At 46.4% G+C, this 27,382-nt stretch overlaps 2 protein-coding genes across 3 annotated transcripts; both read left to right on the forward strand.

The window, feature by feature from the left end:
* Positions 1-808: 808 nt before the first annotated feature.
* mea1 (male-enhanced antigen 1) lies at positions 809-3,656 on the forward strand. 2 transcript variants are annotated; one of them, XM_033979730.2, is made up of 4 exons: positions 809-901; positions 1,394-1,646; positions 2,292-2,397; positions 3,015-3,656. In XM_033979730.2, the coding sequence occupies exons 2-4, from the start codon at positions 1,419-1,421 to the stop codon at positions 3,152-3,154; spliced, it is 474 nt and encodes a 157-aa protein (XP_033835621.1). In that variant the 5' UTR covers positions 809-901; positions 1,394-1,418; the 3' UTR covers positions 3,155-3,656. The 2 variants fall into 2 exon arrangements, with proteins under 2 accessions (XP_033835621.1, XP_033835622.1); XM_033979731.2 differs by having other exon boundaries at positions 839-901; positions 1,397-1,646; positions 3,015-3,630.
* A 3,449-nt stretch (positions 3,657-7,105) lies between these two features.
* tjap1 (tight junction associated protein 1 (peripheral)) lies at positions 7,106-27,050 on the forward strand. Its single transcript, XM_055227129.1, has 12 exons — positions 7,106-7,321; positions 9,636-9,811; positions 13,519-13,547; positions 14,142-14,303; positions 14,812-14,878; positions 19,849-19,956; positions 20,269-20,352; positions 21,264-21,338; positions 21,613-21,821; positions 22,577-22,943; positions 24,132-24,427; positions 25,370-27,050. The coding sequence occupies exons 2-12, from the start codon at positions 9,707-9,709 to the stop codon at positions 25,665-25,667; spliced, it is 1,800 nt and encodes a 599-aa protein (XP_055083104.1). The 5' UTR covers positions 7,106-7,321; positions 9,636-9,706; the 3' UTR covers positions 25,668-27,050.
* The last annotated feature ends 332 nt before the right edge of the window (positions 27,051-27,382 follow it).

Consider the following 27,382-nt stretch of genomic DNA (forward strand, 5'->3'; position numbering starts at 1 on the left):
ACGGAAAACCAGGTTCGGAGCTCAGGAGCAGGGCGCAGGTGTAGAGAGACACCGGGAGATGGATTAGAGTCAGAGCGAGGAAAGAAAGGGACAGAGCTCTAATGGCAGGCTGAGATGCAGAGGGAGACCGGGAGAGAGCTCTGATGCCGAGGTCAGGTGCAGAGAGAGCGCGGGGAAGAGAGCTCTGATGCCGGGGAGCCTCTGTCCGCCTGTGTTCAGTCCATAACAACCGTCTCCAGGGCTGCAGAGATAGATCTGACTCTTACTGAGCTCTCACTCCTCACTCTAATTCTAATCTGATTTTAGAGAGCTTTGTAGAAGTTTTCCATTTGCTGAGAGTGTGGATGTGTTAATTCTAGTTCAGTCCTTGAGTTTAAAATGGGACAACCAGACTAAAGAACCAAATCCCATTGTACATCAGAGTGGGACTCCTATTCCAAACACGATCTTTGTATCAGTACAGTCTCCTCACGTGGTTAAGAGGATTATTATTATGGGGTCAAGTGTATGGACAGGTATCAGGAGTAAACTAGGTCAGATCTAGGACTATACCAGATCAGAATCAGAACTACACCAGGACTAAACCAAGACTGAACCTGGACGAAACCAGGTCTAAATCTAGACCAAAATGATACATTGCGTTAAACACTAACACTGAATTAACATTAATAAAACCTTTTATAGTGACATCTTTAATATTACATTACTATTTCTGTTTAACTTTGTTTACAAATCCACATATGATGGTTTATGCACATATAAGAGATAAAAGTAATAATTACAACTATTTTTTACGCAATGTTGTTGCAGGTGGACGTGGTGACGTAAGCGGAAGTATAGCATCCACGGCTGTAGCTTGCGACGGCTAACTCTGCCGATTTAAGCTGAAAAACGACCTGAGGTGAGACTAAAGCCGAAAGGAAACACGGACACTGGGCCGAGGATATGGGACCAGGCCGAAACACGCAGAGCTCGCGGGTTTAAAGTTAGAATAATCCGGATAAATGGAAATATCGTTATGGAACAGATGTTTGCTGTTAGCAATTAGCTCCTCCAGCTGTTTCACTGAAGACAGCTCACAGGAAAACTGGTCTTATACCAAGCCCTGGTTCAGTCAGTAGTTCTGCTTTAGTCCTATTTTAGTCCTGATTTAGTCTTGGTTTAGTCCTGGGTTAGACCTGGTTCAGATCTGGTCTAGACCTGGTTAAACATCATGATCAGACCTTGAAGTGCCCAGGATTAAACCATCATTTAACCAAGACTAAGCCAAAACTAACTCGGGCCTGTACCAGGGCTGAACCAGGTCTAATACTGGACCAAACCAGGACTAACTCGGGCCTGTACCAGGACTAACCCATTACTAAAGTTGTATTTGTTGTTCTATCTGTTCCAGCAGGGGGCGCTGGCTGGATTGCAGGATGGGGCCGGAGCGTGTGTTCCCAAGCTCTGATGACGAGGTTCGTGACGAGGAGCGGCTTCCCACAGCTACGGCGTGGAGCGAGGAGGAGGAGGAGCCTAATGCGGCAGGGGGTGGGGCCTACCACTATCAGCCCCTGAACCAGGAACCAATCACTAACGACCCAATCAACGACGAAGAAGATGAGCAGGAAACGGAGCCAGAGCCGACGCTGCAGCAGAGGATGGAGGTCTGGCTCTGGGGGTGTGGCATTGGCATGGATTAGGGCAGGGGCATAGCATTGCAGGACCGACACCTTACTGCTGTAGTCTGTCAGTTAGTCGATTAATCTTTTTATTTAGATTCTAAGGATTTCTGTGGGCCAACAGAAAACAGTAGAAGTGAGAGTGCTGAAGATTTGGTAGTTTTTGTTCTTTAGCTGTAAAAAGTCAGATTAAACTCATGATTCACAAGTTTACTTGTCTTTATATAAATAGATTGCTTCCTAGTATTTTTGCATAAATAGTAGTTTTTGCATGAGCTCCCCCTGCAGGTGTAGTCTTGTGAGTGCAGTTTGAGTCAGATACACAGAGGCCGTGTCTCAATTCGACGGTTGCACACTTCGTTGGGTGTATTTGAAGGGCACTTACGTTAAGAATGCAGCCGACAAATATGCCCTGCGTTTCCAGCATTTCCATGGAGAACAAAACGTGCATCCGAGCACACTTCAACCATCGAATTGAGACACAGCCAGAGATACAGAAGAGTTGTGAGAGCTTTTGCTTTGCCCCCTTTTAAGTTGATCAATCAGTCAGCAGCACATGGCGTTTGGGTAGAATAGACTCCTTTAGTTTGAATCCTCCTGTAAGAGTCTTCATGATCTTTTTATTTCCAGGTGATGGGTCTACACCTGCCTGAAGCCCCACCTCCTGAGGCAGAGGAGGAGGACCGCGACCGGGCTGAGGCTCAGAGAAGCAGTGCCTCTATTCCTATGGATGCAGGTAACTCCATGCGCCCTCTGCTGGATTTATTTATTAAGATGTCAAGATTATACGAGCTGCCAGTGTCCAACCAAGTAACTCTTTGTTCTGGTTTGAGTCCTGGTCTAGAGCCAGTCTATCTCTGGTCTTGTTTGGGTCTGATTTGAGTAATTGTTAGGATGCTAAAACATTAAAGTCAATTTCAATACTAAGGAACAGACTCGATACTTGATACTGATCTTTCTTTAGACAATATACTGTGGTTTTCCACACTGAATGGCAGTACTTCCTTTTATATTACCATGTGGCCTTATATCGGTGTAATCCCTCAAGGGTCCAGGTAGGCTCCATAGTGGTCCATGGGTGTATACTAGTCTATGTGTCTTATACTTGTTCTGATACAGCTCAAGATCATTCTAAAGCTATTCAGGAAAGGTTCATTTCTGGCCTGTCAATGGGACGTTTTTGGTATTGCCACCTGTGAAAAATGAGTTTCCATGCTAGTTTTAGTATCAGTTAGTATCTGATTTTCAATATTTTTGAGTACTGGTCTAGAGCTGGTCTCACTCTGATTGTGTTTGGGTCTGCTTTGAGTCCTGATTTAGAGCCGGTCTAACCCTAGTTTTGTTTGTGTCTAGACCATGTGGAGTTGGTGAAGAGGACCATGGCGTCTCTGTCCTTCTCATCCCTTGGAGTCCCGCCTTGGGCCCAGCACATCTCTGATGACCAGTGGAAAGACCTGGTCCAGACCACCCTGCAGAGGCACAAGAAGAACTGAACAATGTCTGGACCAGGACTCTGGACCAGGACTCTGGACCAGGACTCTGGACCAGGACTCTGGACCAGGACTCTGGACCAGGACTCTGGACCAGGACTCTGGACCAGGACTCTGGACCAGGACTCTGGACCAGGACTTAAATAAAGTTTGTGGTTGTAAAAAAACAGCTCCCTGTAGAAACTCCTGCAGCAGAAACATGAGAGCTTATGTAAAAACTTATTGAAACACGAGAAATTAGACTCAAATATTAATGAGTTTGAAATGTAAAAGTCTTTAAACCTGTGGAGTGTTGGTCCAGTCCTGGTCAGACTCCAGTCCTGGTCCTGGGAACCTTTGGACCAAAGTTAGTCCCATGATGGATCCTGCTGCAGAGAGCGGACGAGAGAGGGAGAGGACGGGCGAGAGAGGCTGAGAGAGGGCTGGTGATTGGTAGGTTGTGCGCTTGTACATATGACTGTGTGATTTATGTAAATATGAATAAAACATTTAAACAATAAAACATCCATCCATCCATTTTCTTCCGCTTATCCGGGGCCGGGTCGCAGGGGCAGCAGTCTAAGCAGGGAGTCCCAAACTTCCCTCACCCCAGACACGTCCTCTAGCTCCTCTGGTGGGACCCCAAGGCGTTCCCAGGCCAGCCGAGAGACATAGTCCCTCCAGCGGGTCCTGGGTCTTCCCCGGTGGGACATGCCCAGAACACCTCCCTAGGGAGGCGCCCAGGAGGCATCCTGAGCAGATGCCCGAGCCATCTCAGCTGGCTCCTCTCAATGTGTAGGAGCAGCGGCTCTACTCCAAGCTCCTCCAGTGTGAGCTCCTCACCCTATCCCTAAGGGTGCGCCCAGCCACTCTGCGGAGGAAACCCATTTCGGCCGGTTGTATCCGCGACCTTGTCCTTTCGGTCATTACCCAGAGCTCATGACCATAGATGAGGGTAGGAACGTAGATTGACCGGTAAATCGAGAGCTTCGCCTTCCAGCTCAGCTCCTTCTTCACCACAACGGACTGATACAGCGACCGCATCACTGCAGACGCTGCATCGATCCGCCTGTCAATCTCACACTCCATCCTTCCCTCACACAACAAGACCCCGAGATACTTGAACTCCTCCACTTGGGGCAGAGACTCACCACCCACCCGGAGAGGGCAAACCACCTCTTTCCGGTCGAGAACCATGGCCTCGGATTTGGAGGAGCTGATTCTCATCCCAGCCACTTCACACTCGGCTGCAAACCGCCCCAGTGCCTGCTGCAGGTCCTGGCTCGATGAAGCCATCAGGACAACATCATCCGCAAACAGCAGAGATGAAATCCTGTGGTTCCCAAACCAGACCCCCTCCGGCCCCTGGCTGCGCCTAGAAATTCTGTCCATAAATGTAATGAACAGAACTGGTGACAAAGGGCAGCCCTGGCGGAGTCCAACATGCACCGGGAACAGGTCTGACTTACTGCCGGCAATGCGAACACAGCTCCTGCTCCGGTCATACAGGGACCGGACAGCCCTTAGCAAAGGGCCCCGGACCCCATACTCCCGGAGCACCCCCCAAAGGACACCACGAGGGACACGGTCGAATGCCTTCTCCAGATCCACAAAACACATTTGGACTGGTTGGGCAAACTCCCATGAACCCTCGAGGACCCGATGGAGAGTATAGAGCTGGTCCAGTGTTCCATGACCAGGACAAAAACTACACTGCTCCTCCTGAATCCGAGGTTCGACTATCGGTCGGATTCTCCTCTCCAGTACCCTGGAATAGACCTTGCCGGGAAGGCTGAGGAGTGTGATTCCCCTGTAATTGGAACACACCCTCCGGTCCCCCTTCTTATACAGAGGGACCACCACCCCGGTCTGCCATTCCACAGGTACTGTCCCCGACTGCCACGTGATGTTGCAGAGACGTGTCAGCCAAGACAGCCCAACAACATCCAGAGGCTTGAGGTACTCGGGACGGATCTCGTCCATCCCCGGAGCCTTACCACCAAGGAGCTTGCCAACCACGTCGGTGACTTCAGCCAGGGTGATGGACGATTCCGCCTCCGGGTCCCCAGTCTCTGCTTCCTCCTCGGAAGTCGTGACAGTGGGATTGAGGAGATCCTCAAAGTATTCCTTTCACTGCCCGACAACATTCCCAGTCGAGGTCAGCAGCTCTCCAACCGCACTGTAAACAGTGTTGGTGAAGCACTGCTTCCCCTTCCTGAGGCGTCTGACGGTTTGCCAGAATTTCTTTGAGGCCGTCCAATAGTCCTCCTCCATGGCTTCCCCGAACTCCTCCCAACCCCGAGTTTTTGCCTCTGCAACCGCATGAGCCGCAGCACGCTTGGCCCGCCTGTACTCATCGGCTGCCTCAGGAGTCCCACGAGCCAACAAGGCTCGATAGGACTCCTTCTTCAGCTTGACGGCATCCCTTACTTCCGGTGTCCACCACCGGGTTCGGGGATTGCCGCCGCGACAAGCACCGCAGACCTTAGGACCACAGCTACGAGCGGCCGCATCGACAATAGAGGTGGAGAACATGGCCCACTCGGAGTCCATGTCTCCAACCTCCCCCGGGATCAGGGAGAAGTTCTCCCGGAGGTGTGAGTTGAAGACCCCCTCTGACAGAAGGCTCTGCCAGGCGTTCCCAACAGACCCTTACGATACGCTTGGGTCTGCCAGGTCTGTCCGGCTTCCTCCTCCGCCAGCGGATCCAACTCACCACCAGGTGGTGATCGGTTGACAGCTCAGCCCCTCTCTTCACCCGAGTGTCCAAGACACGCGGTCAGAGATCAGATGACACGACAACAAAGTCGATCATCGACCTCCGACCTAGAGTGTCCTGGTGCCACGTGCACCGATGGACACCCTTGTGCTCGAACATGGTGTTCGTTATGGACAAACTGTGACTAGCACAGAAGTCCAATAGCAAAACACCACTCGGGTTCAGATCAGGGAGGCCGTTCTTCCCAATCACGGCCCTCCAGGTGTCACTGTCGTTACCCACATGGGCGTTGAAGTCCCCCAGGAGAACAACGGAGTCCCCAGTCGGTGCACTGTCTAGTACTCCTCCCAGGGACTCCAAGAAGGCCGGGTACTCTGCACTGCTGTTTGGCCCGTAGGCCGACACAACAGTGAGAGACCTGTCCCTGAACCGAAGGCCCCTCCCTGAACCGCCACCTTAACGTGGTGGAGGGGTTTGAGTGCCCGATTGACCCTGGGAGCTATGTTGTCGGGGGCTTAATGCCCCTCTTAGGGTCACCCATGGCAAATAGGTCTAGGGGGATGGGTCAGACGAAGAGCAGTTCAGAAGCCCCTTATGAAGAGAATTAAATCAAGGCAAGCTACGTCGCCCGGACCGGCGTTACGGGGCCCTACCCTGGAGCCAGGCCTGGGGTGGGTGCTCGACAGCGAGCGCCTGGTGGCCGGGCCTTTCCCCACGGGGCCCGGCCGGGCTCAGCCCGAAGGAGTGACGTGGGGCCGTCCTCATGTGGACCCAACACCCGCAAGAGGATCCGTAAGGGGCCGGTGCATGAAGATCTGGGAAGATCTGGACAATAAAACATTTAACACAAAAGCAGTTTGTTTTTCTTCAGAAGAAGTACCTGGGCCTCTCTCCAAACCTGGCCTGGTCCTGGTCCAGAGCACCCCAGGAGGATCTGGTTGGAACCATTTCTATTTTATGCATTTTTACACTGATTAAAGTTGAACTGACACAGCAATCAGCTCACAAGCAGAGCAGGCGGCGCGAATGAGAGATTAGTGCTCAAAAACCCATTTGACATAACAGACTAACAGTCTTTAAATTATTATTTGTTTACAATGAGCCTTGGTCCTTTCTCTCTGATTAGTTTGCAGATAAAATGAGTTCTATATCTATCTCTCTGTCTGTATCTATTAAAATAATGAGCTAGAAACGCTGAAGACGTGACTTGTGTGTGCGCGTTTATGCGTCATCACGTCGTGCGTCAGAAGGAGGGGGGCGGCTGTGGGGGATTACCCATGATGCCCCGTGGTAAAGATGGCGACCGCTGAGAAGATCCGTAACTTTCTGTGAGAGCGGCTCCGAGTCCAACTCTAGCCGCTGTTAGGTGCCCGGAGCCCGGCCGCAGCCTCCGCCAAGGACCGCTGCCAGCGCTCATCCCCGGCCTGGAGTATCCGCGCTTCCCGCTGACGGTCCACCTACTCCGGGCCTCGGTGAGTGAGCGACCGCGGAGCAGGGCTAAGCACGGCTCCAACCGGGAGAAACCAGGACTAAACCAGGACTAAACCAGGACTAAACCAGGATTAAACCGGGACTAAACCGGGACTAAACTATGGCTAAGGTAGACCCAAAGTTCCACTTGCACTTTTGATTTGTTGTAAATTTATTTCAGAGTGTTTTATTCCTGTGTAAATCCAGGATTAGCACTAGTTAAAGTCCTCGTTTAGTCCTGGTTAAGACCTTAGAATTTATTTGAACTGGTCTGTTATGGTCCGGCGTGGATCGGTCTGGTCTTCAAAGCTGGTCCACTAGGGTTTAGTTCTGATTTTGTCTTGGTTTAGTCCTGGTTTAGTCCTGGTTTTTAGTCCTGGTTTAGTCCTGGTTTTGTCATGGTTTAGACCTGATTTAGTTCTAATTTGGCTCTTTATTAATTTTGGCTTAGTCCTGGTTTGGTCCTGCTTTAGTCATTTCTTTGTTCTGGTGTAGTTCTGATTTAGTTCTGGTTTAGTCCTGATTTAGTACTAGTTTGCTTCTTGATTAGTTCTGTTTTGGTCCTGGACTAGTCCTGGTCTAGTCCTGGTCTAGTCCTGGTCTAGGCCTGGTCTAGGCCTGATTTAGTTCTAATTTAGTTCTAATTTAGTTCTAATTTAGTTCTAATTTAGCTCTTGATTACTTTTGGTCTAGTCTTGGTTTAGTCTTGGTTTGGTCCTGGTTTAGTCCTGCTTTAGTCCTGCTTGGTTCTGGTCTAGTTCTGATTTAGTTCTGGTTTAATCCTGATTTAGTTCTAGTTTGGTTCTTGATTAGTTCTGGTCTAGTCCTGGTCTAGTCCTGGTCTAGTCCTGGTCTAGTCCTTGTCTAGTCCTGGTTCAGTCCTGGTTCAGTCCTGGTTCAGTCCTGGCTCAGTCCTGGCTCAGTCCTGGCTCAGTCCTGGTTCAGTCCTGGTTCAGTCCTGGTTCAGTCCTGGTTCAGTCCTGGTGTGTGTGTTGTAGTGTTTTGTTTCACAGTGACTCAGGTTTTCTTCTGGTCTCAGATGTCTCAGACCAGAGACTGGATCCAGTTTGGTCCAGAGTCTCTGAAGTAATGTCCCTGACTGCTCCTCTGACCCTCTCCTCCTCTGCATCATCTTCTTCTCCTCTGACCCTGCCTTCTGACCCTGTCCTCTTGTCTTTCAGAGGTGCAGTGTGGAGATCATAGTCTTGTTAATGTTGAAGACTTCACCTCTAACTCTGTGTGTTTATTAAACTGTGGAGCACAAGCTCCTCTACAGGTCCAAAATTTCCTCAGTGTAAAGTCACTTTTATATTTTTGTTAGGCTCATTAAAAATACTGTGGTAATGGTGTAGTCAATTAGGCTTTAGACCTGGTTTAGTCCTGGTTCAGTCCTGGTTCAGTCCTGATTTATTTCTGGTTCAGACCTAGTTTAGACCTGGTGGTACTATTATTTTTTAAAACTAAACAGGTTCAGGTTAACAACACTAACCAGGACTAAACCAGGACTAAACCAGGACTAAACCAGGACTAAACCAGGACTAAACCAGGACTAACACTGTCAATGCTCCACTTCCTGAAACCCAATCAATGCACTTAGCCCCAGGACTAAACAGAGACCAACTCAGGACTGAAAATGAAGTAGGCTAAGGCCAAGGTCTGGACGGGGGTCTGGATTCTTCTGCTTTTCATTATAAGTTAGTTTTTCCTTTAACATTATTCCAGATTGCTCACAGATAATGAAACATGAGGTAAAGGGTTTAGTCCTGGTTTAATCCCAGTTTAGACCCTGACCTTTAGTCCAGGTTTAGTTCTGGTCTAGTCTTGGTGTAGACCCTGACCTGGTTCAGTCCTGCTTCAGTGCTGGTTCAGATCTGGTTTACACCTGATTTACACCTGATTTACACCTGGTTTAGTCCTGATTTAGAACCTGACCTGGCTTAGTCCTGGTTTAGTCCTGGTTTAGTTCTGGTTTAGTTCTGTTTCAGTTCTGTTTCAGTTCTGTTTCAGTTCTGTTTCAGTTCTGGTTCAGTCCTGGTTCAGTCCTGGTTCAGTCCTGGTTCAGTCCTGGTTCAGTCCTGGTTCAGTCCTGGTTTAGACCCTGACCTGGTTTAGTCCATGTGGAGCACTACATGAAGTATTGACCCAGTGTTCCCTCAGTCCCTCCCCCAGATCAGAGCCCCGAGGTGGACATCAAGCTGGCTGTGGTCCCACCGCACTCTGGTCCTGGTTCAGACCTGGTTCAGACCTGGTTTAGATCCTGCCTCAGCTCTTTTGGACTGTATTATTTGAATTAAATGCTTTTTTCTGCTCTCTCAGGATTAAAGACCCGAGGACAGAGGAGACAAGAAGGTAGGAGACGAGGAGGGTAGGAGTCGAGGAGGTAGGAGATGAGTGCGACCGCGAGGAAGCCCTACCGCAAAGCCCCGCCCCAACACCGAGAAACACGCCCCGTCCACCACCAGCCCGCTGCCCCGCCCTCAGATGTCCCACAGGTAACAAGCTTTGCTCCTGGCTCTAGTCCCTGGTTTGGTCCTGGTTTGGCCCTGTTTTTTTTTAGTTGTTCTGTCCAATCCAGAAGTCCAATTTTGGTTCTGGGTCTTGGTGTTTGGTCTTTAGTCCAATCCTGGTTTAGTACATTTTTAGTTCTAGTCTTGGCCTTGATCTTAGTTCTGGCGTTGGTCTTGGTCCGGTCCTGGTTCATAAATCCTGGTATTTCTCTTCTCTGGTTTGAGGAGGTACTCTCGCTCTCCTCTGACACTTCCGTCCTCGTCTCTGTTTGGTTGCTTCCTTGTCTCCTTGTTTCCTTGTTTCCTCACTTCCTCAGCTCTCCGACAGTGATGACATCATCAGTGATGTCAGCAGCGACATGTTCACATTTGAGCGTAGTCCCGCCCCTCGATACAGACGAGCCAACCAGACGCTGTCACCAAGAGGGATACTGAAGCGTCCAATAGAAGTGCAGCGAGATTGTGAGGTCATCAGGAGGGCGCGGTCCGCCGAGCCTCTGGACCAATCACGACACAGCTCAGTTTTCCGCTCTTTGGAGCCGAAGGTGACGCATGCACCCCCTGGTCTCCCCCTCCCTTCTTCTTACCGGTTTTGAGTCTTTTGAACGCGTTTTAAAGGTTCTAAGAGAATGTTCCACTGTCTCCAAGCGTCGCATGACCCTGGCCCTGCTCCCTCTGGGCCCGCTCCCTCTGGGCCCTCCCCCTCTGGGCCCTCCCCCTCTGGCCTCACCCCCTTGTTCCCATAAGATTTATTGAATATAACCTCTATAACCCTAATATCTGTAACCTGACCCTGACCCTGACACATGACCTCAGTTTCTCTAGTTCAGTTTGAGTTCTGTCTGTTCTATCTATAGCCAATAAAATCATGTAGCTCACTCATTAACAGAGTTTAACAGAGCTAATATGGTCTGTTGTTGTTAACCTTTTAAAAGTGTAAAGTGTTACTTCTTCTGATCTGGATGACTGGCAATAAACTCTAAATCTCATGCTTAGAGCTCAGGGACACAGACGTCAGGTGAATTTGGCTGCTCGTTTTTTATCAGACTTGTTCATGTGTAAAGTTTGGCCATTACACATGCTAAGGAATTGTATAACTGTTACCTAGCAACCACACACTGGGACAAAAGTCCTCTACTGAAATTATTTGACAAATATAAATGTAAGGCACACATTAAGAAGCACATTTAGTTTGTTATAATGTGTAAAGTATGAAAAAAATGTTTCTTGTGTAAATTGTGCTGAACTTTTGGACAGAATGCATGTATGTCTATGGCTGAATGTTCCACAGTTTCCATGGTGACAAAATGCTGACATTTAACACTGCCAAAAAAGTTTTAAGTCTGAAATGTCAAGAAAAAATCTAAACAGTATTTAAAGAGCACATTTCCAGGAGCCTGTGATCAATCCGGGCCTTCATGGTCCTGTTTAGGAGTTTCTTTTTACACAAAAAGGTGAGAGTGACTCACTGAGAGTGACTGAAAAACTGTTGGCTAATGCCAGCGAACTTGAGACTGTAGTGTTATTTGAGAGAGACTTGTTAAATGGCACAAATCAGCTCACCTGTTGTAGTTCAGATAAGTCAGTTCTTTATGGTCAGATTTTGTTCAAATGAAACTAAGATTAAAGTCTAAAAGAGCTTCAGACAGAGCAGTGCCAACAGTTGTCATGAACATTCTCTGGGTGTTTTGATGCTATCAGCTGTAAATGATTATTTCTTTAATGTCCTTTAGCCTGTTGTTTGGCGCTGATGTTGCTATAATAACTGTACTCTGGACACATCTCTAGTCTGAGATTGGTTAGATCAAACTCTCTGATTCTTGAATATAAAGTGTTTAATAAAGACTCGCTCTGTGTGAAAACGGAGTTTAAACCAGGGGTGGGCAAACATTTTATGCACGGGCCACAAAGGATTCTAAAATTTGACTGTGGGACCGGGCCAGGATATATTACATTAGAGATTTGGCCTGTAACAGGTAGCAAAACATGAATATGCAAGGCTCATTGTACAAATTGTTTTCCAAATGCATTGATTAAATTAATAAGGAATTTATTACATTTCAGTTAAATAAACACAGCAGAAAAATTTTGAACAAGGTTTATCCTTACCTATTTTAATATAATTTGGTCACGTTTGGCGGGCCGAATTAATAAGCCCAAAGGGCCATGTGTGGCCCCTGGGCCATAGTTTGCCCATGTCTGGTTTAAACTGTTCATAAAAGTTTTAATCCAGAACACAACTCTGAGGATTCTGCTCAGATGCCAAGAAACTTTGTTCTGAACATATTTAATCTGACACCCACGTGTGACTACAGACACAGAAGGTGGGACAAATGCTCTTAAATGACCCTATTGTGTCTCTATAGTTATAATCTCTGGTACCCGTGGATCATTATGTTATAATTTGCAAATTTTAAATCACAATATTCATCTAAAACTACTTAATAAAAGAAACAAGTCCGCTAACCTCATTAGAAAACTGCGGTACCCAATGGGAGCTGACGGCACCGTAAATGCCATCGACTACAACATGGTTAAAGCTCTGAAAAGTCCAGTTTGAACAAGTCTGATTTAAAAGAGTCACACACGTTCGATTAAAAAGGGACACGTCAGGCAGTGACATCCTGTTGTTGTGGTCATTGTAGCGCCCCCTGGAGCAGCTGTTTTATGATAAACTTCGCTTCTCTCACTTCCTGGATGATGTTACTTGTCGCGTGCTAAGCCCCGCACACCTTCAGTCGCTTGGCCGAACACGTGCCCCGCCCCCAAAACGTGAAAGAAGCCAACGTCACGAAACATCACAAGATCACGAGCGGCGCCGGAGGTGGGATGAACGCATCGCATCACTGAGGAGGCGAGGAGAGGAAACGAAGGAGACAAGGAAGGAGATGAGGAAGGAGACAAGGAAGGAGCTAGGATGCACGGTGAGGAAAAGAGATGAGGAGAGGAAATGAGGCACTACAAGACAGGGTGAGGAGAGGAGATGAGGAGAGATGAAACAAGGGACTATGACATAGAGTGAGGAGAGGAGACGAGGAAGAAGACGAGGGGATGATGAGGCGACAAGGGACTAGGAAACACACTGAGGAAATAGACAAGGAGGTAGGTAGGATGCACATTGAGAAGAGGAGACGAAGAAGGGATTTAGGAGGAAGGCTCTAGGACACACATGAAGAGAGGAGACTAGGAAGGAGGAGAGAAGGAGGAAGGGAGCAAGGAAAAGGGAGGAGACAAGTAAGGAGCTAGGAAGCATGATGAGGAAAGGAGATGAGAGAGGAAGGAGGGGACTAGGGCACAGGGTGAGGATATGAGGAGAGGAGGTTAGAGACACGGGAGTCCTAAAATGGCATCCAGTCAACAGTGTCTGACGCACTGACCCAGCTTCATCTCCTGAAACTCCCCAAGGCCTTTGTCTTGGACCCGGTCTGGACTTGGACTCGGTCTGGTCCTGGTTTTGGGGGGGGGGGGGGGTCTGTCTTTTCACAGACCTCCCTCTCCCCATGTGTCCTGTGTTCTTCACTCTGATTGGCTGTTTGAACCTGGGATGGACCCTGTGGCAGAGTGGTTATCTAGTCTGTCCCTCTTACCAGGAGGTTGTGGATTACACTCCCGATCTCAGTGGTGGCAGTGGCAGAGTGGTTGTCCTGTGGGTTAGATTAGAAGACCATTTCTGATCTCTTCTTCTGTTTCAGGAGCCGGTCTCGGAGTCTGAGCGGATCAGGTCAGTTTTTTCTTTATTTTTTTATTTTAGTAAATAATTGCTGAAAAATATGTATAAAACATTTGAAAATATTGTACAAAATTTGAAAAAAGAACTGGAAAAAAATTGGGAAAATAAACTAACTTAACTTGACCTGTTTATTGAGATATTAGCTTTTAGGCCTGTAATTTAAAGACGTGAGCTGCCTATTGATTTGTCGACTCAAAAGGTGGGCGTGGCAAAATCCCTGTATCAGACCCAAACTGTACTCGCAGACAACACCTGCAGGGGGAGCTCATGCAAAAACTGATATTTATGCAGAAAACATGTCTAGAGCTGATATCTCCTTCCGAATATGTGTTGAACCAATCCTGGTTGGACATAAACTGATGTAATAAGTCTCAAGACTCAGAATGTCTCATAATGTTTGAACTTTCATTTACACAAAGGTGTAGTTAGGTTAGAGAAATAACAGCTCACATCTGGATTTGGATTGGCTTGTTTTTGAGGAGGGAACAACATTGTAACATGGTTTAAAGCTCACAAGAATCAGTTTGTGTAAGACAGGACCTTTACACATTTTCTTTACATGTTTGTTTGTCTGTTTGTTTACAGGATGCTGGAGGCGCAGAATGAGGAGCTGCGGCGCCGTCTCTCTTTGTCCAATCAGAGGACAGAAGCTCTGGGGGCGGAGCTGGACTCGTGCAGACACTACATGGAGGCGGAGCTTAACCGTACCCGCGATGACCTTGACAAGATGAGGGACAAGTTCAGGAGGTGAGACCTGATCCAGACCTGGTCTAGACCTGGTTTAGGCCAGGTTTAGTGCACTAGACCAAAATAACTACTATGATATTTGTCCCCTCTCTCCTTGCCTCCTCTCTACTCGTCTCCTCTCTCTTCCTCTCTTTCTCCTTGTCTCCTCTTCTTGTCTCCTCCTCTTGTCTTCTCCTCTCCTCGTCTCCTCTTTTTGTCGTCTCCTCTCACTTTGACTCCTCCTCTCTCCTTGTCTTCTCGTCTCCTCTCTCCTCGTCTCCTCGTTTCCTCTCTCCTCCTCTCTTCCTCGCCTCCTCTTTCCTCGTCTCCTCTCTCTTCCTCTCCTCATCTCCTTGTCTACTCTCCACCTCATTTCCTCTCTCCGCTTCTCCTCCTCTCCTCGTCTCCTTGTCTCCTCGTCTCCTCGTCTCCTCATCTCCTGCCCTCCTTGCCTCCTGTTTCCTTGTCTCTTCTCTCCTTGTCTCCTCGTATCCTTGTCCCCTCTCCTTCTCTCTCCTTGTCTCTTCAGGCTACAGAACAGTTACACAGCGTCTCAGAGAACCAACCAGGATCTGGAGGAGAAGCTTCACGCACTGGTAAGAACCAATCACAGCAGGTGTTTGGAGAGACGACAACTAAGAAACATTAAGTCCTGTTTTAGTCTTGTTTTAGTCCCGGTTTAGTCCTGGTTTAGTCCTGTCTAGTCCTGGTCTAGCTCTGATTTAGACCTGGTTTACAACTGGTTTACACCTGGTTTATACCTGGTTTAGTCCTGCTTTAGTTCTGGACTAGGTCTAGTTTAGTCCTGGTTTAGCACTGGTTTAACTCTGGTTTAGACCTGCTGTAGTCCTGGTTTAGTCCTGGTTTAGTCCTGGTTTAGCCCTGGTTTAGCCCTGCTGTAGTTCTGGCTTAGTCCTGGTTTAGATCTGGTTTAGCCCTGCTTTAGTTCTGGTTTAGTCCTGGTTTAGTCCCTGTTGAGTTCTTGTGTTCTTCTGTTTTGCTGCTGGACGTTCTCAGGCGGCCGTCAGTCAGACCTGGGTCCACGCTGTCGGTGTCACTCACTCATGATACCTTACAGATAACCTCGGCCCCTTACCACATAACCCCGCCCCCCTTACTCTCAACCCTGCCCCTTTACTCATAACTCATCCCATCATCCTACATGCTCACTCCCACTGCCACCCTAAGCTGCTCATTTTAGAGAACCATTACTACATCTCCACCTTAATCTGAACACCAGGTCCTGGTTTAGACTTGCTTTATACTTGCTTTAGTCCTGGATTAGTCCTGTTTTATTACTGGTTTAGATCTAGTTTAGACCCAGTTTAGTCTCGGTTTAGACCTTTAGAAAATACATTTATATTGAGCCAGATTGCGATTTCAATATTATCACGATTCATAGTTGTTGTTTTTTTTTTTGTTTTTTTTAATGTATTTATTTATTTTTTTACCTTTTAAGAGATAAAGTTATGTGTTTTTTCTGAAAACTCCCTGTGATTGGCTGAATCCAGCTGTCACTCAGAGTCTCACAGAGGCTGATGTCACACGTCATAGGCTCTTCAACCCAGTGTTAAACAGGGGACAGTTAGAATTAGCACTCATTCAGTAGAGTGATATATTTACAGCAGTGACTCAGCAGTTGATCAGGTTGTTTAACCCATAGATTGAATATATAAATGGACATGGCTAACCTGCTAGTTCTAAATAGGAAGTGATCATGGGTGCAATTCAGCTCCATTGACTTTGGCTCCAATTCACTTTCTATGTAATAACTGTGGCCCCTCTCTTTGTAACTGCTGACTCGTCATTCTGACCCTAAAATGTTCGTATTAACCCGCTCTACATGATGGTGGTAGTAGTGTTTTTATTTCACTATTTTGTCCCTAAATCACGATATGAACATTTATAACAGACAAATCAGGCGACTTATTTCCGCAAAGTCACTCCCACTAGCGTTAGCAACAGGTTTGATTGACAGCGTTGCTCACCGCCTGCTCCCTGCTAAACCAGCGGTGCGGGTAGTAGGGATGGGACGATCTTAAAATTTAGACTCACGATTATTTTGACAAAAATAATCGCGATTAACGATATCACGATAATTATTAAACCAAGGTTTATCGTTTTTAATAGTCTCTAAAACACAACAATTACCATACAATATGCAGGTGTCTGAGCCTTTATGCTGCAAGTTAAATCAACAATGAATGAATAATACATGTGTCAGTTATGTAACTCTTGACTATAAAAAACACATGAACCAACCTGAGAACGCACCCAGAAAAAGGATATGATAAAGGATATGATAAAGGATATGATAAAGGATATGATAAAGGATATGATAAAGGATATGATAAAGGATATGATAAAGGATATGATAAAGGATATGATAAAGGATATGATAAAGGATATGATAAAGGATATGCTGGCATTGCAGCCATCAGTTACACAAAATGCTATTCAGCTAGCAATAACCTAGTGATAGCAAAGTTGAAACAAACACGTACCATTATTCACACAAATCCAAACTAACACAAACTTCATTCAATAGTTTATTTCACATGGTATGTTACAATGAATATTTTTGGCTCAAGTTTGTCAAACAATGCAGGATGGTTGTCAAATGTGCATGCAAGTTGCTTGTGTTTACCGCTACTTTTTTCTGCAGTCTCTGCAGATTTGTGGCTCATTATTACCTTGTTAGTCTTGTTTTTCAAAACCATAATAATTCCACACATCAGACTTCACCTTCTTGAGTGGTGGATATAAATGAGATCCACTGCCTGCCCACTAACCATGAGCCATAGGCACAGAAGCTAACAAGTTTCATTGTTATGATAGAGGGGCCTCTTGTGGGCAAACACCAGAACTAACATCTTAATGTATTTAAATTGGAAACATGAGGCAGTCTGGTGCTGCAAAGGCTATTTTAAAAAATGGCTCAAACGATTAACTGCGGATGTTTTTGATCGCGATTAGCGATATTATCTTATATCGTCCCATCCCTGGTAGGCGGGAAGGGGACCTTCAACAGCTTTGCTCCGGATTGGCTCTTTAGACGATATGATACCCGCGATCAGAATTACAAATGTGGAACTGTGCTCCACATTAGCCACTGTAACTGCTAGCCTCGATGAGCTTTGTTTGGAGCCGAACGCAGTCTATGGTTCCACTGCTGTGTCGTTTAGATTTTAACAGTGTTTTGCGCCACTGCCACAAACATGGCGGATTTCCATGGTAACGGCTGTATTTTGGCCTTCCATCCAGAGGGAGGAGTGTGTGGGTCAGATCATCATATTGTGATGCACTATGGCCGTGTCTCAATTCGCCAAATGCACCTTTTGAAGGGACCCTTCGAAGTACTCTTCAAAGTGTAGTTTGAAGGTTCTGGTCGAGAATCTGCCCTCCTCAGTGTAGCCGTCATCTTGCTGAAGTGGGACAGGCCTACACCACAGACCGCACTTCCACCGCTGTCTTTGAGCGTACGATACGTACATTACGTACGTTATTTTAAATTATTTACTATTTAATAGAAGAAAAGTCAAGATGTCGTCGTCACAGCCGTTTCTTTTTTTTTTTTTAGATTGAATATCAATAGGCAAATATAACGTTAAAGGTGATTTTTTTTTTTTCAATTGTAGCTGCTTCATAACTTTAACAAAATATACCTTGTGAAAATGTAATAACAGAGACAGAGGTAACAATGTAATTTTTACATTCATAGTCTATAAACCAGAGAACACTGATTAGTGGTACATATAGTGGGATATTGCAGTTTAATGGTTCGGTATTTTGGCCAGTGGCTACACCACTTTAATAACAGTAGAGGGCACTGTTTCCCTTCTATGCCATGCCAGTTCTTTTCATATTATTGTAAAGTGTTTTCTAGCAGTGCAGTGCTACATCAAGCTAGTGTCCTGATTTACTAACACGAAGGTAAATGACACGTGCCACCAGATGGGTGCAGAACTATGGAATGTACCGGAACACATGAAGATTTTTTGCACGTCTCAGGACTCTCTCCTGTCCTTTCCTCAGAGTCCGTTGCATTATTGTTCACATTACCTGTGTGGATCATTAAACTCTTCTGACTTTATGTTTCTCTTGGTCTTTGACGCTTACAATAGAAACGAACATTCTTACATTATTCTTATTGCAGTAATAATTTCTAATGATAATAATGTCTTATTGTCTAGCAATAATTGCACATTCCTTTATTCCATGTAACTCCCCTCCTTTTTAATCATCAAACACACTGTACAGATCTTTATTCAGATTTAACAGTTTCATGTCGCACAGTTGTAGATGAGGTAAACCAGTACGAACATTTGAACGTATATTGCGAAGCAGACTCCATTTTCTTCTGTTTCTTGCGTAGTCGCGGTGCATGATGGGATATAGAAGTGCGTGAAATGTGCACGGATGCACGCTTCGGTTACGTCCCATCTCCATGGAAACGGTGGAGAGGCAGGTTTGTCGGGCGCATTCAGTAGGGTGCATTGAAATGGGACAGCCCTTGTCGCGCCAGAAATTACGTAACTGCCCTTCAATGCACACTTCGAATGGTGATTCTAAGGCCAGTTTGGCGAATTGGGACACGGCCTATGTTTCACAGTTTGACCATATGACCAAAACAGCAGATGGTCAGGACTGAGATCACCATAGCGACCAGGTTCTATCCCTCCTCACGTGTCAGAGTCAGACTGGTGTTCAGATGGGTCAATAAGTGCCTTTACCGCTTTAGTTGCTACCTTAAACTCTTGTTAGCCCTGCTCTTAGCTTTAGCTCCTGTTTGGTAGTGCTGCTGTTAGCTTTATCTCTTGTTAATGCTGCTATTAGCTTTAGCTCCTGTTAGCGCTGCTGTTAGCTTTAGCTCCTGTTAGTGGCTGTGTTGGCGTCATGTGACTGAGCGGTCACATGGTTTAGACTGTCCAATGGCAGATTGGCTGTAGATGGTGCTGTTTGTAGACACTGAAATATTTAAAGATCCACATACATGTTTGAAATGTTTTAAAAATGTGTTTAAAGGTCCTATATTACGTCAAAAGGATCGCTGTGAGGTTATGTTATGTCATAATGTTGTTACCTCCTCAAAAACATACCTGGAGTTGTCTTTTGTTTTATTCACACATGTTTGAGTAACACTTTATTATTAGTCTGTCTCGATCTCCAAAGCACAGAATGCTCTGTTCCACCTTGTGATGTCATGAAGTAGTAGTTTTCAAGTTAGTAGGTACTAAAAGTACCTGTACTTTTAGTTCAATAGAGACTGGCGATTCCAGGGCTGAAATAATCCAAATGATTCTAATGAAGGTGTTTAAAAACACGATGGAGCAATTCCTGTATTACCACATTATATCACAAGGTGGAACAGATTGTTTTCTGTTTGAGAGAAGAACTCAGCCTAAATATGCAGGGTTTGTGTGTTAAACATGTGTGAATGAAACAAAACACAACTCCAGGTAAGTTTGTGATGAGGAAGCAACATTAGAGAGCAGAGTAATATGGGCCCTTTAAAAATGTCTTGTTGTGTCCTAACTGATGTTACTGACCTGTGATGATGTCACAGCTGAGGAAGGTGGAGCGGGACAAGAAGACGATGGACCAGGAGCTGGTGGAACTTACCAACAAATTGTTAGACGCCAAAGGAACGATCGACCGCCTGGAGGAGCTCAATGTGAGTCTGACCTAAACACAAATAATACTATAACATGCTAAGAACACACAGAGAACACACCCATAACATGATTATAGCTGTAACACATGTACGATCGACCATCTGGAGGAGCTCAGTTTGAGTCTGTAAACAAAAACATGTTTATAACATATATAAGCGTTGCAGGCATTTTGTATACACGTTATACAACTGTTAGACAGGACTGTAATTGTTAAAATGCAAATATTGACGTGTTATAATCTAACCTGTGTTACGTGTGTGTAGGAGTTTTACCCTTAAAACTATGATATATATGTATCTTTGTTTCTGCAGGAGCGTTACCGTCAGGACTGTAATCTGGCCGTGCAGCTGCTCAAGTGCAACAAGAGCCACTTTAGGAACCACAAGTTTGCAGATGTAAATACAGCTACACTCGGTCAACACTCAGTCAACACTCAGTCAACACTCGGTCAACACTCGGTCAACACTCACTAAACACTCACTAAACACTCACTAAACACTCACTAAACACACATCTACATATACACTGACACTAAATACACTAAACAAACATCTACATATACACACAGCTACATATACACACACACTAAAGTGGGTCTGTTGGCGGTCTGGTCGGAGCGGGTCTGGTCGGAGCGATCTGTACCGTGCTGACACCCTCTGGGAACTAGTACCCTCCAGTGTTAGACCTTCTGGTGCTAGTACCCTCCATAGTCAGACTCTCTGGGAGCTAGTACCCTCCATGATCAGATCCTCTGGTGCTAGTACCCTCCAGGGTCAGACCCTTTGGAACTAGTACTCTCCAGGCTCCGCTTCAGACCCTTCAGATGGGTGGTTCACTTTAGACAGTGGAAATCTGTACCGATTCGCTCCAAAGTGATATTGATTTAACTAAAGCTTTTGATTCAGTGGACCATGGAGTCCTCTTTAAGCGTCTGAAGCTTATTGGATTTGACAGTGCTACATGTAGTAGTTTCAAAATTATCTTTCAAACAGAACCTAGGCAGTAGTAGCCGATGGTTTTAAATCAGATTTGATAACTTAAAGTAACGTGAGCCCCAAAGCTCAATTTTGTGCCCCCTACTTTTTACAATTTTTATTAATTCTATTGGTTACAATTTAAAAGAAAGCCACATTCATTTATATGCAGATGATGCTGTTTTTTAAAAGCCCTTGCCCGTGAGGGAGCTCAGGCCCCCATCAGATGGAACGCTTTATTAGAGTATAGAATATCGGCCTGATATATATCAGACTATCTCTGCTCTTAAATAATCTGTTAACACAGAAATCTGATTTTGACTTTGTTGCAGCTGCCCACGGAGCTCCAGGACATGCTCAACAAACACATGAAGAACACTCTACCCGACCAGAGCTCCACAGACAAGGTTTGGACCGGGACTGGACCGGGACTGGACCGGGACTGGACCGAGACTGGACCGGGACTGGACCGGGACATGCTCAACAAACACGTGAAGAACATTCTACCAGTCCAGAGCTCCACAGACAAGGTCTGGACTGGCACTAAACTGGGACTGAACCAAGGCTGGACTAGGACTGCACAAGGGACTGGACTGGACCGGGACTGGACCGGGACTGGACCGGGACTGGACCGGGACTGGACCGGGACTGGACCGGGACTTAATGTGGTCTCTGGTCTAGGACCCGGACTCCCTAAGCCTGACCCCGGCTGATGTGGTGCCGACCTCTGTCATCGCGAGAGTCCTGGAGAAACCGGAGCCGCTGTTACTTAACTCCGCCCACTCACGCAGCAGCCGGCCAATCGCAGAGGACGTCTTTGTGCATGTTGACATGACATCATTGGATGCACAGCCCAACGGAGCCAGTCCCGCGGCGGCCGGCTCTCCCCCGTGAGTTCATTCTGTCCCGCCCCTCCAGGAACATCCAGGAAGGGCATCTGGAATAGGGTGACCAGATTTTTAAAATTCAAAACTGGGACACACTGGGTTGGGATGGCATAAATATAACTGAAAAGTGCGAGTAACATTCAGTGTGTTTACACGCGCGGAAGTATCCCGCATATGAGCCGCATCCCCAATGTGAGCCACATCCTTATGACAATTATGAGACGGATATGGCAGGGAGATAAACATGTAGCAACTTCAGTTGATACTTTGCAGTGACATTACGCTGGAGTGTTCTACATGTATGTCTATGATGGATCGTGCATCAGTTACCATGGTGACACAATGCACACATTAGTAAACACTGTCAAAGTTTTTAGATTATTTGAAAACAGCATTTGAATAGCACATTTTGAGGAGCCTGTGATCAATCCGAGTGTTCATGGTTCTATGTGAGTTTGATTTTCAACAAAAAAGTGAGAGTGACTAACTGAAATACTGCTGGCTAATGCTGGCTTACTTGTGACTGTAATGTTATTTGAGAGAGACTTTAACAGCACAAAGTTCAGATAAGTCAGTTCTTTATGGTCAGATTGTGTTAAAACAAAGCTCAGATTAAAGTCTAACAGAGCTTCAGACAGAACAGTGCCTACTGTTAGTATCTCACCCCCAGCTCAACATTCGCTGGGGGTGTGATACTAGCTTTTGTATCAATATATATTTCTGATCACCCTAATTTATAGTAAACTCTCTGTCCACAGGTCCAGCCGACAGCAGAATGGCTCTTCCCGCCCCCTGGCCTCGCCTCGCCCACTGGCTGCATCCCTTGAAGATGTCTCCGTGTCCAAACTGAACCCGTACCCGGCCCCGCCCCCTCCGCTGCAGGCCCCGCCCCCTCACGCCCTGTATCCAGGTCGAAAGGTCATCGAGTTCTCGTCGGACGACCGCGTGAAGATTCCCAAGAACAGTCCCCTCCCCAACTGCACATACGCCACACGCCAGGCCATATCACTCAGCCTGGTGGAGAGCCCCACCCCCTCTGCCTCACACCGCGCCTCGGCCAATCAAAGAGAGATGCTGAGCGAGCCGCTGTCCAGCCAGTCCAGCCCCTTCAGCAGCCCCCCACAGGTACCACTGTACTATACCATACAAGCATATACATATACATACATTGCATACACATAAACACAGATATAAACCATAGCACTGACTATAGTACTGTAACACAGCCCATAGCGACCCCCACAGGTAATGTAGGAAAACTATTTATACTACTGTAGAATACTCTACCATAGACTCAAATATATAAACACAAACCATAGTACCACCAAGAGGAGCCAGTCCAGCCTCTTTAGTGGCCCCCTACAGGCACCACTATATTTGTATAATTGTTCTGGCTGAGCTCCTGAGATGACCTGCAAATGTGTAACAGTACATTCAGAACTCCGCTGCCCGGCTCCTCACCCACACCCGCTCACGTGAACACATCACCCCTGTTCTCCACAAGCTCCATTGGCTTCCCGTCCCTCAGCACATCCACTTCAAAATCCTCCTCATCACATTCAAAGCACTCCACAACCTGGCCCCTCCTTACCTCACAGACCTGCTCCACCTCCACACTCCATCTCGCTCCCTCCATTCCAGCTCCGAACCTGGAGGGACAGAGCTTTTTCCATCGCTGCCCCCACCCTCTGGAACTCACTGCCCAAACCCCTCCGTGACTGCTCGGACCTCCCCACCTTCAAAAAAGAACTCAAAACTCACCTGTTCAAAATTGCTTTTAATGTTTGATTTTATGTTGTAAAGTTTGTGATATTTTACTGTTGTATGTATTGTGAAGCGACTTTGAGTGTCTTGAAAAGCGCTATATAAATAAAATGTATTATTATTATTGTAAATATAAGATTATGAATTATGTTATTATTAAATGTTATTATGTTCTAACACTGTTCTCTCATCAAAAACATGAAGAGGTTTTAAATGTCATCCATGCATGTTTGTGTAATCTAGAGATCTTTCCTGGGCCCTATTCGAAACCTCCTTACAGTTAGCAGTACGAGCCTGTACAAGGCTCCGCCCACAAGCCTACATCACCCAGGCTCCCATGCGACAATTCTCCATAAATATCATACAAAACTGTTCACAGCAACTTGACAAACCTGATCTGATGTGCAGTAGTTTCATTGACGGGATGCACACTGATTGATGTTCTGATAGCGCTGAGTGACTTACTGCAGAGATCAATGAAGTAAAATACCCCCTCACCTTTAATACTCCATATAAGTAAATACCTTCTCTTCAATTGTATTTGCGCAGGCTCTGAGTGCAGGTCCGAGCTCTGGCAGCTCTGAAGAGGACCTGTTGAACTCGTGGCAGAGACTCTTCGTGGACAAAATGGCGCCCTCCGACACGCTGCACCGTACGGCCTTCAGCAGCCAATCGGCACGCGAGCTCCAGCATCGAGGTGGGGCTTACTCTGATGGAGAGGAGGTTTCGTCTAATCAGAGCTGGACCCCAAGCAGAGGCTCGAGTCTGGACACAGACACAGACCCTGAGACCAGACCAAGACCTAGCCAAGACCTACTGGACCTCAAAGACCCCAACCCCCTTAGGTGAGTATCAGCCTGATCGCCACCGGAGTACAAGCTCTTAGGTCTAGAGGAGGATCTCAACCAGACTACAGGATCTGAGTAGGTCTAGAGGAGGATCCTAACCAGACTACAGGGTCTGATCTTGACATGTAGAGCTTGATCCATGTGGGTTTTTTTCATGGCTGACCACGATTCTTTAAAATCCGAAGAAGCCAATGGCCAATCATCTCTGGCGATATTTTTGAACAGATTTTGGTAATTTTCCCTAAACTGTGTGACTCCAACTCCCCCACAGCCCCTTGTACCCCTCACCTGTCAGAGCTGGAGCAGTCTTTATATAAAAATTGACATGGCTAACCTGCTAGTTGCCATGTTCCAAACAGGAATTGATCATGGGCACACTCCTAGCTCTATCGACTCCAATTCACTTTCTCTGTAAAAACTGGCCCCTCTCTCTGTAACTGCTGCTGTCAGACTTGTCATTTTGGTCTTAAAATGTTCGTATTAACCCGCTCTACCTGATCCTGGGGTTTTTATTTCACTATTGTGTCCTTAAATCAAGATATGAACATTAATTGCAGACAAATCAGGCACTTTCTTTGAGAGCTTTGCGCCTAATTGGCTCTTTGGTTGCTATGATAAGGTCAGAATTCCAAATGTGGAACTTGGCTCCAAATTGGCCCCCATAACTGCTAGCCTCAATGAGCCTCATTTAGGTGATGTCACTAAATCGTTCAAATAAGACTTAGCATTTTATGCACAAGGTCAAAACTAAATGTGCTCATTTGACTAAAACACACTTCAGATCTTTAATGTGAAATTTTTGGCTACATTTTAAATATAGTTTAGGATCCGAACCAGTGCAGATGAGTCTTTATGTGGTCCTGGTTCTGATGTGGTTTCTGGTCTTGCTTTGGTCTTGATTCTGATCTGGTCTCTGGTCTTGTTTTGGTCCTGGTTTAGTCCTGGTCTGCTGTTGGACTCGTCGCTGATGTTGGGTGACTCTGAAATGGCTGACAGGAAGTGTCTCCATGACGACGACGACAACGACGATGAGGAGGAGGAGGAGAGGGACGTCCTTCCTGGCGACCTGCCAATCATCTCTTCCCGCCTCCTGGACCCCACTCAGCCAATCAGCTCGCAACACCCTGCCCCCGCTCCACAGCGCCCCCCGAAGAGCCCCAAACGCATGGGTGTCCACCACCTGCACCGCAAAGACAGCCTGACGCGTGCCCAGGAGCAAGGCACTCTGCTGGACTAGAACCACCACCAACCCCAGGCCCATGAGCAAGGCACGGTCTTTACCAAAACCACCGACCTCAGGAGCAAGGCACGCTCTGGACTAGAACCACCAACCCCAGGAGCAAGGCACTCTGCTGCACGATGAACCTGAATGTTTAAATCTCACTTTTGACCATTGGCCTCTGAGGAGTTGAGGGCCTTGGCACAGAGGAATGTGACCCCTGACCTCCCCACGACCTGGGACTCAAATCAGAGACCCTCTGGTGTGAGCGAGAGAGGGCTAACCACTTTGCCACTGTGCTCCTGAATAATCCAGTCATCTAATGTGTTAGGCCCCACCTCTTGCCTGTCACTCAAGAGACCCCGCCCTGCGCTCCCCTAAGCCCTACCCCTCGCCCGTCACTCACACAGAACCCGCCCTTCGTCTGTCACTCACACAGACCCACCCCTCGCCCGTCACTCACACAGTCCCCGCCCCTGAGTCTCAAACAGGAAATGATCTCACCGGACTCAAACCTTCTGATTTAAAGTTTTTATTTAGTTTTTTTTTGAAGATTTTAAGTTTTTATTTTAAGTTTAACCTGAGTTTAGTTTCATTTTAGATTTATTTTAATGATACGTTTATAAATTTACTTTGGCTCGTTTTCATTTTAATGCTTCTGCAGAAACCTGATGGGGCCATGAGTCACAGGACTGGACCAGGACCTGGACTGAAGCCTGTATTTAAACCAGAGACTGAATCTGCTGGTGAAGGTCCAAACCACATAGACTAGTATACGCCCATGTTCCACTATGGAACCTACCTGCACCACTGAGTCATTACACAGACAGAAGGCCACGTGGGACTAAAAAAGAAAGTAGACAATATACTGTGATTTTCCACACTAAATTGTAGTAAAGAGTGTTTTTATTATCAGCGTGGTATTGGTATTGAGTCCTTAGTATTGCAGACTCAGCATTAACCCTTCCCTGAGTTATGGCTCCATCAGGCCTTCGTATTTATGTTTGTGATGTTTTTAAACCAACACACTGCACTTTTCGCCACCGAGTCGCCTGGTTGGCTGCTCTCTCCGGGCAAGCTGCCTGATTGGTGGATTATTCGTGGATGTATTTAGCACCATTCACAGCCTGAATCACAAATGTAACGACACACGATTGGACAGAGCCAGTGCATTCTGGGAAATGCGATCTCATGGCATGTTCATGTTTCACCGTCAGAAAAGCCCCACTCCCTAAAACCATGTTTCCCAGCATGCACTGGGCACTGAACCCACAGGTCACAGATTGTACCCTCTGACCTCTGACCCCTGCTGTAATGTGTCACTTCCTGTTCGGACTGTTAGAGACGAATGCGTTTATTTTGTAAACGAGTATTTTAAAACAAATTAAATATTTTAAACTTAAGCCCTGCCTATTGTTTCTGTCTCTGGCTTTTCTGTTTAGAAACACAATACAGTAGTATAAAATATAACTAGAAGACCTGCACCCAGAGGACTCTAGTTGTAAACACTAAATACTTACATATACATTTCTGAATTATGTTTGGGTTCACGTGTGTATTCTAATTTGAATGGTTCTGTGGACCGAGGATTGCACTTGCCCTGTGACATGGCAAGTGAGAAGGTGAAGGGGGACACTTTTTACAAATCTAGCTTAAATTGCTGTTTTTTCTATAAAACGTCATTCAAAAACTTTTTACTGTGATGGAAGCCACAGTCTCCAGGCTCATCTCCA

Source organism: Periophthalmus magnuspinnatus, chromosome 15, assembly GCF_009829125.3.
Source record: "Periophthalmus magnuspinnatus isolate fPerMag1 chromosome 15, fPerMag1.2.pri, whole genome shotgun sequence".
In the NCBI taxonomy this organism is placed as follows: Eukaryota; Metazoa; Chordata; class Actinopteri; order Gobiiformes; family Gobiidae; genus Periophthalmus; species Periophthalmus magnuspinnatus.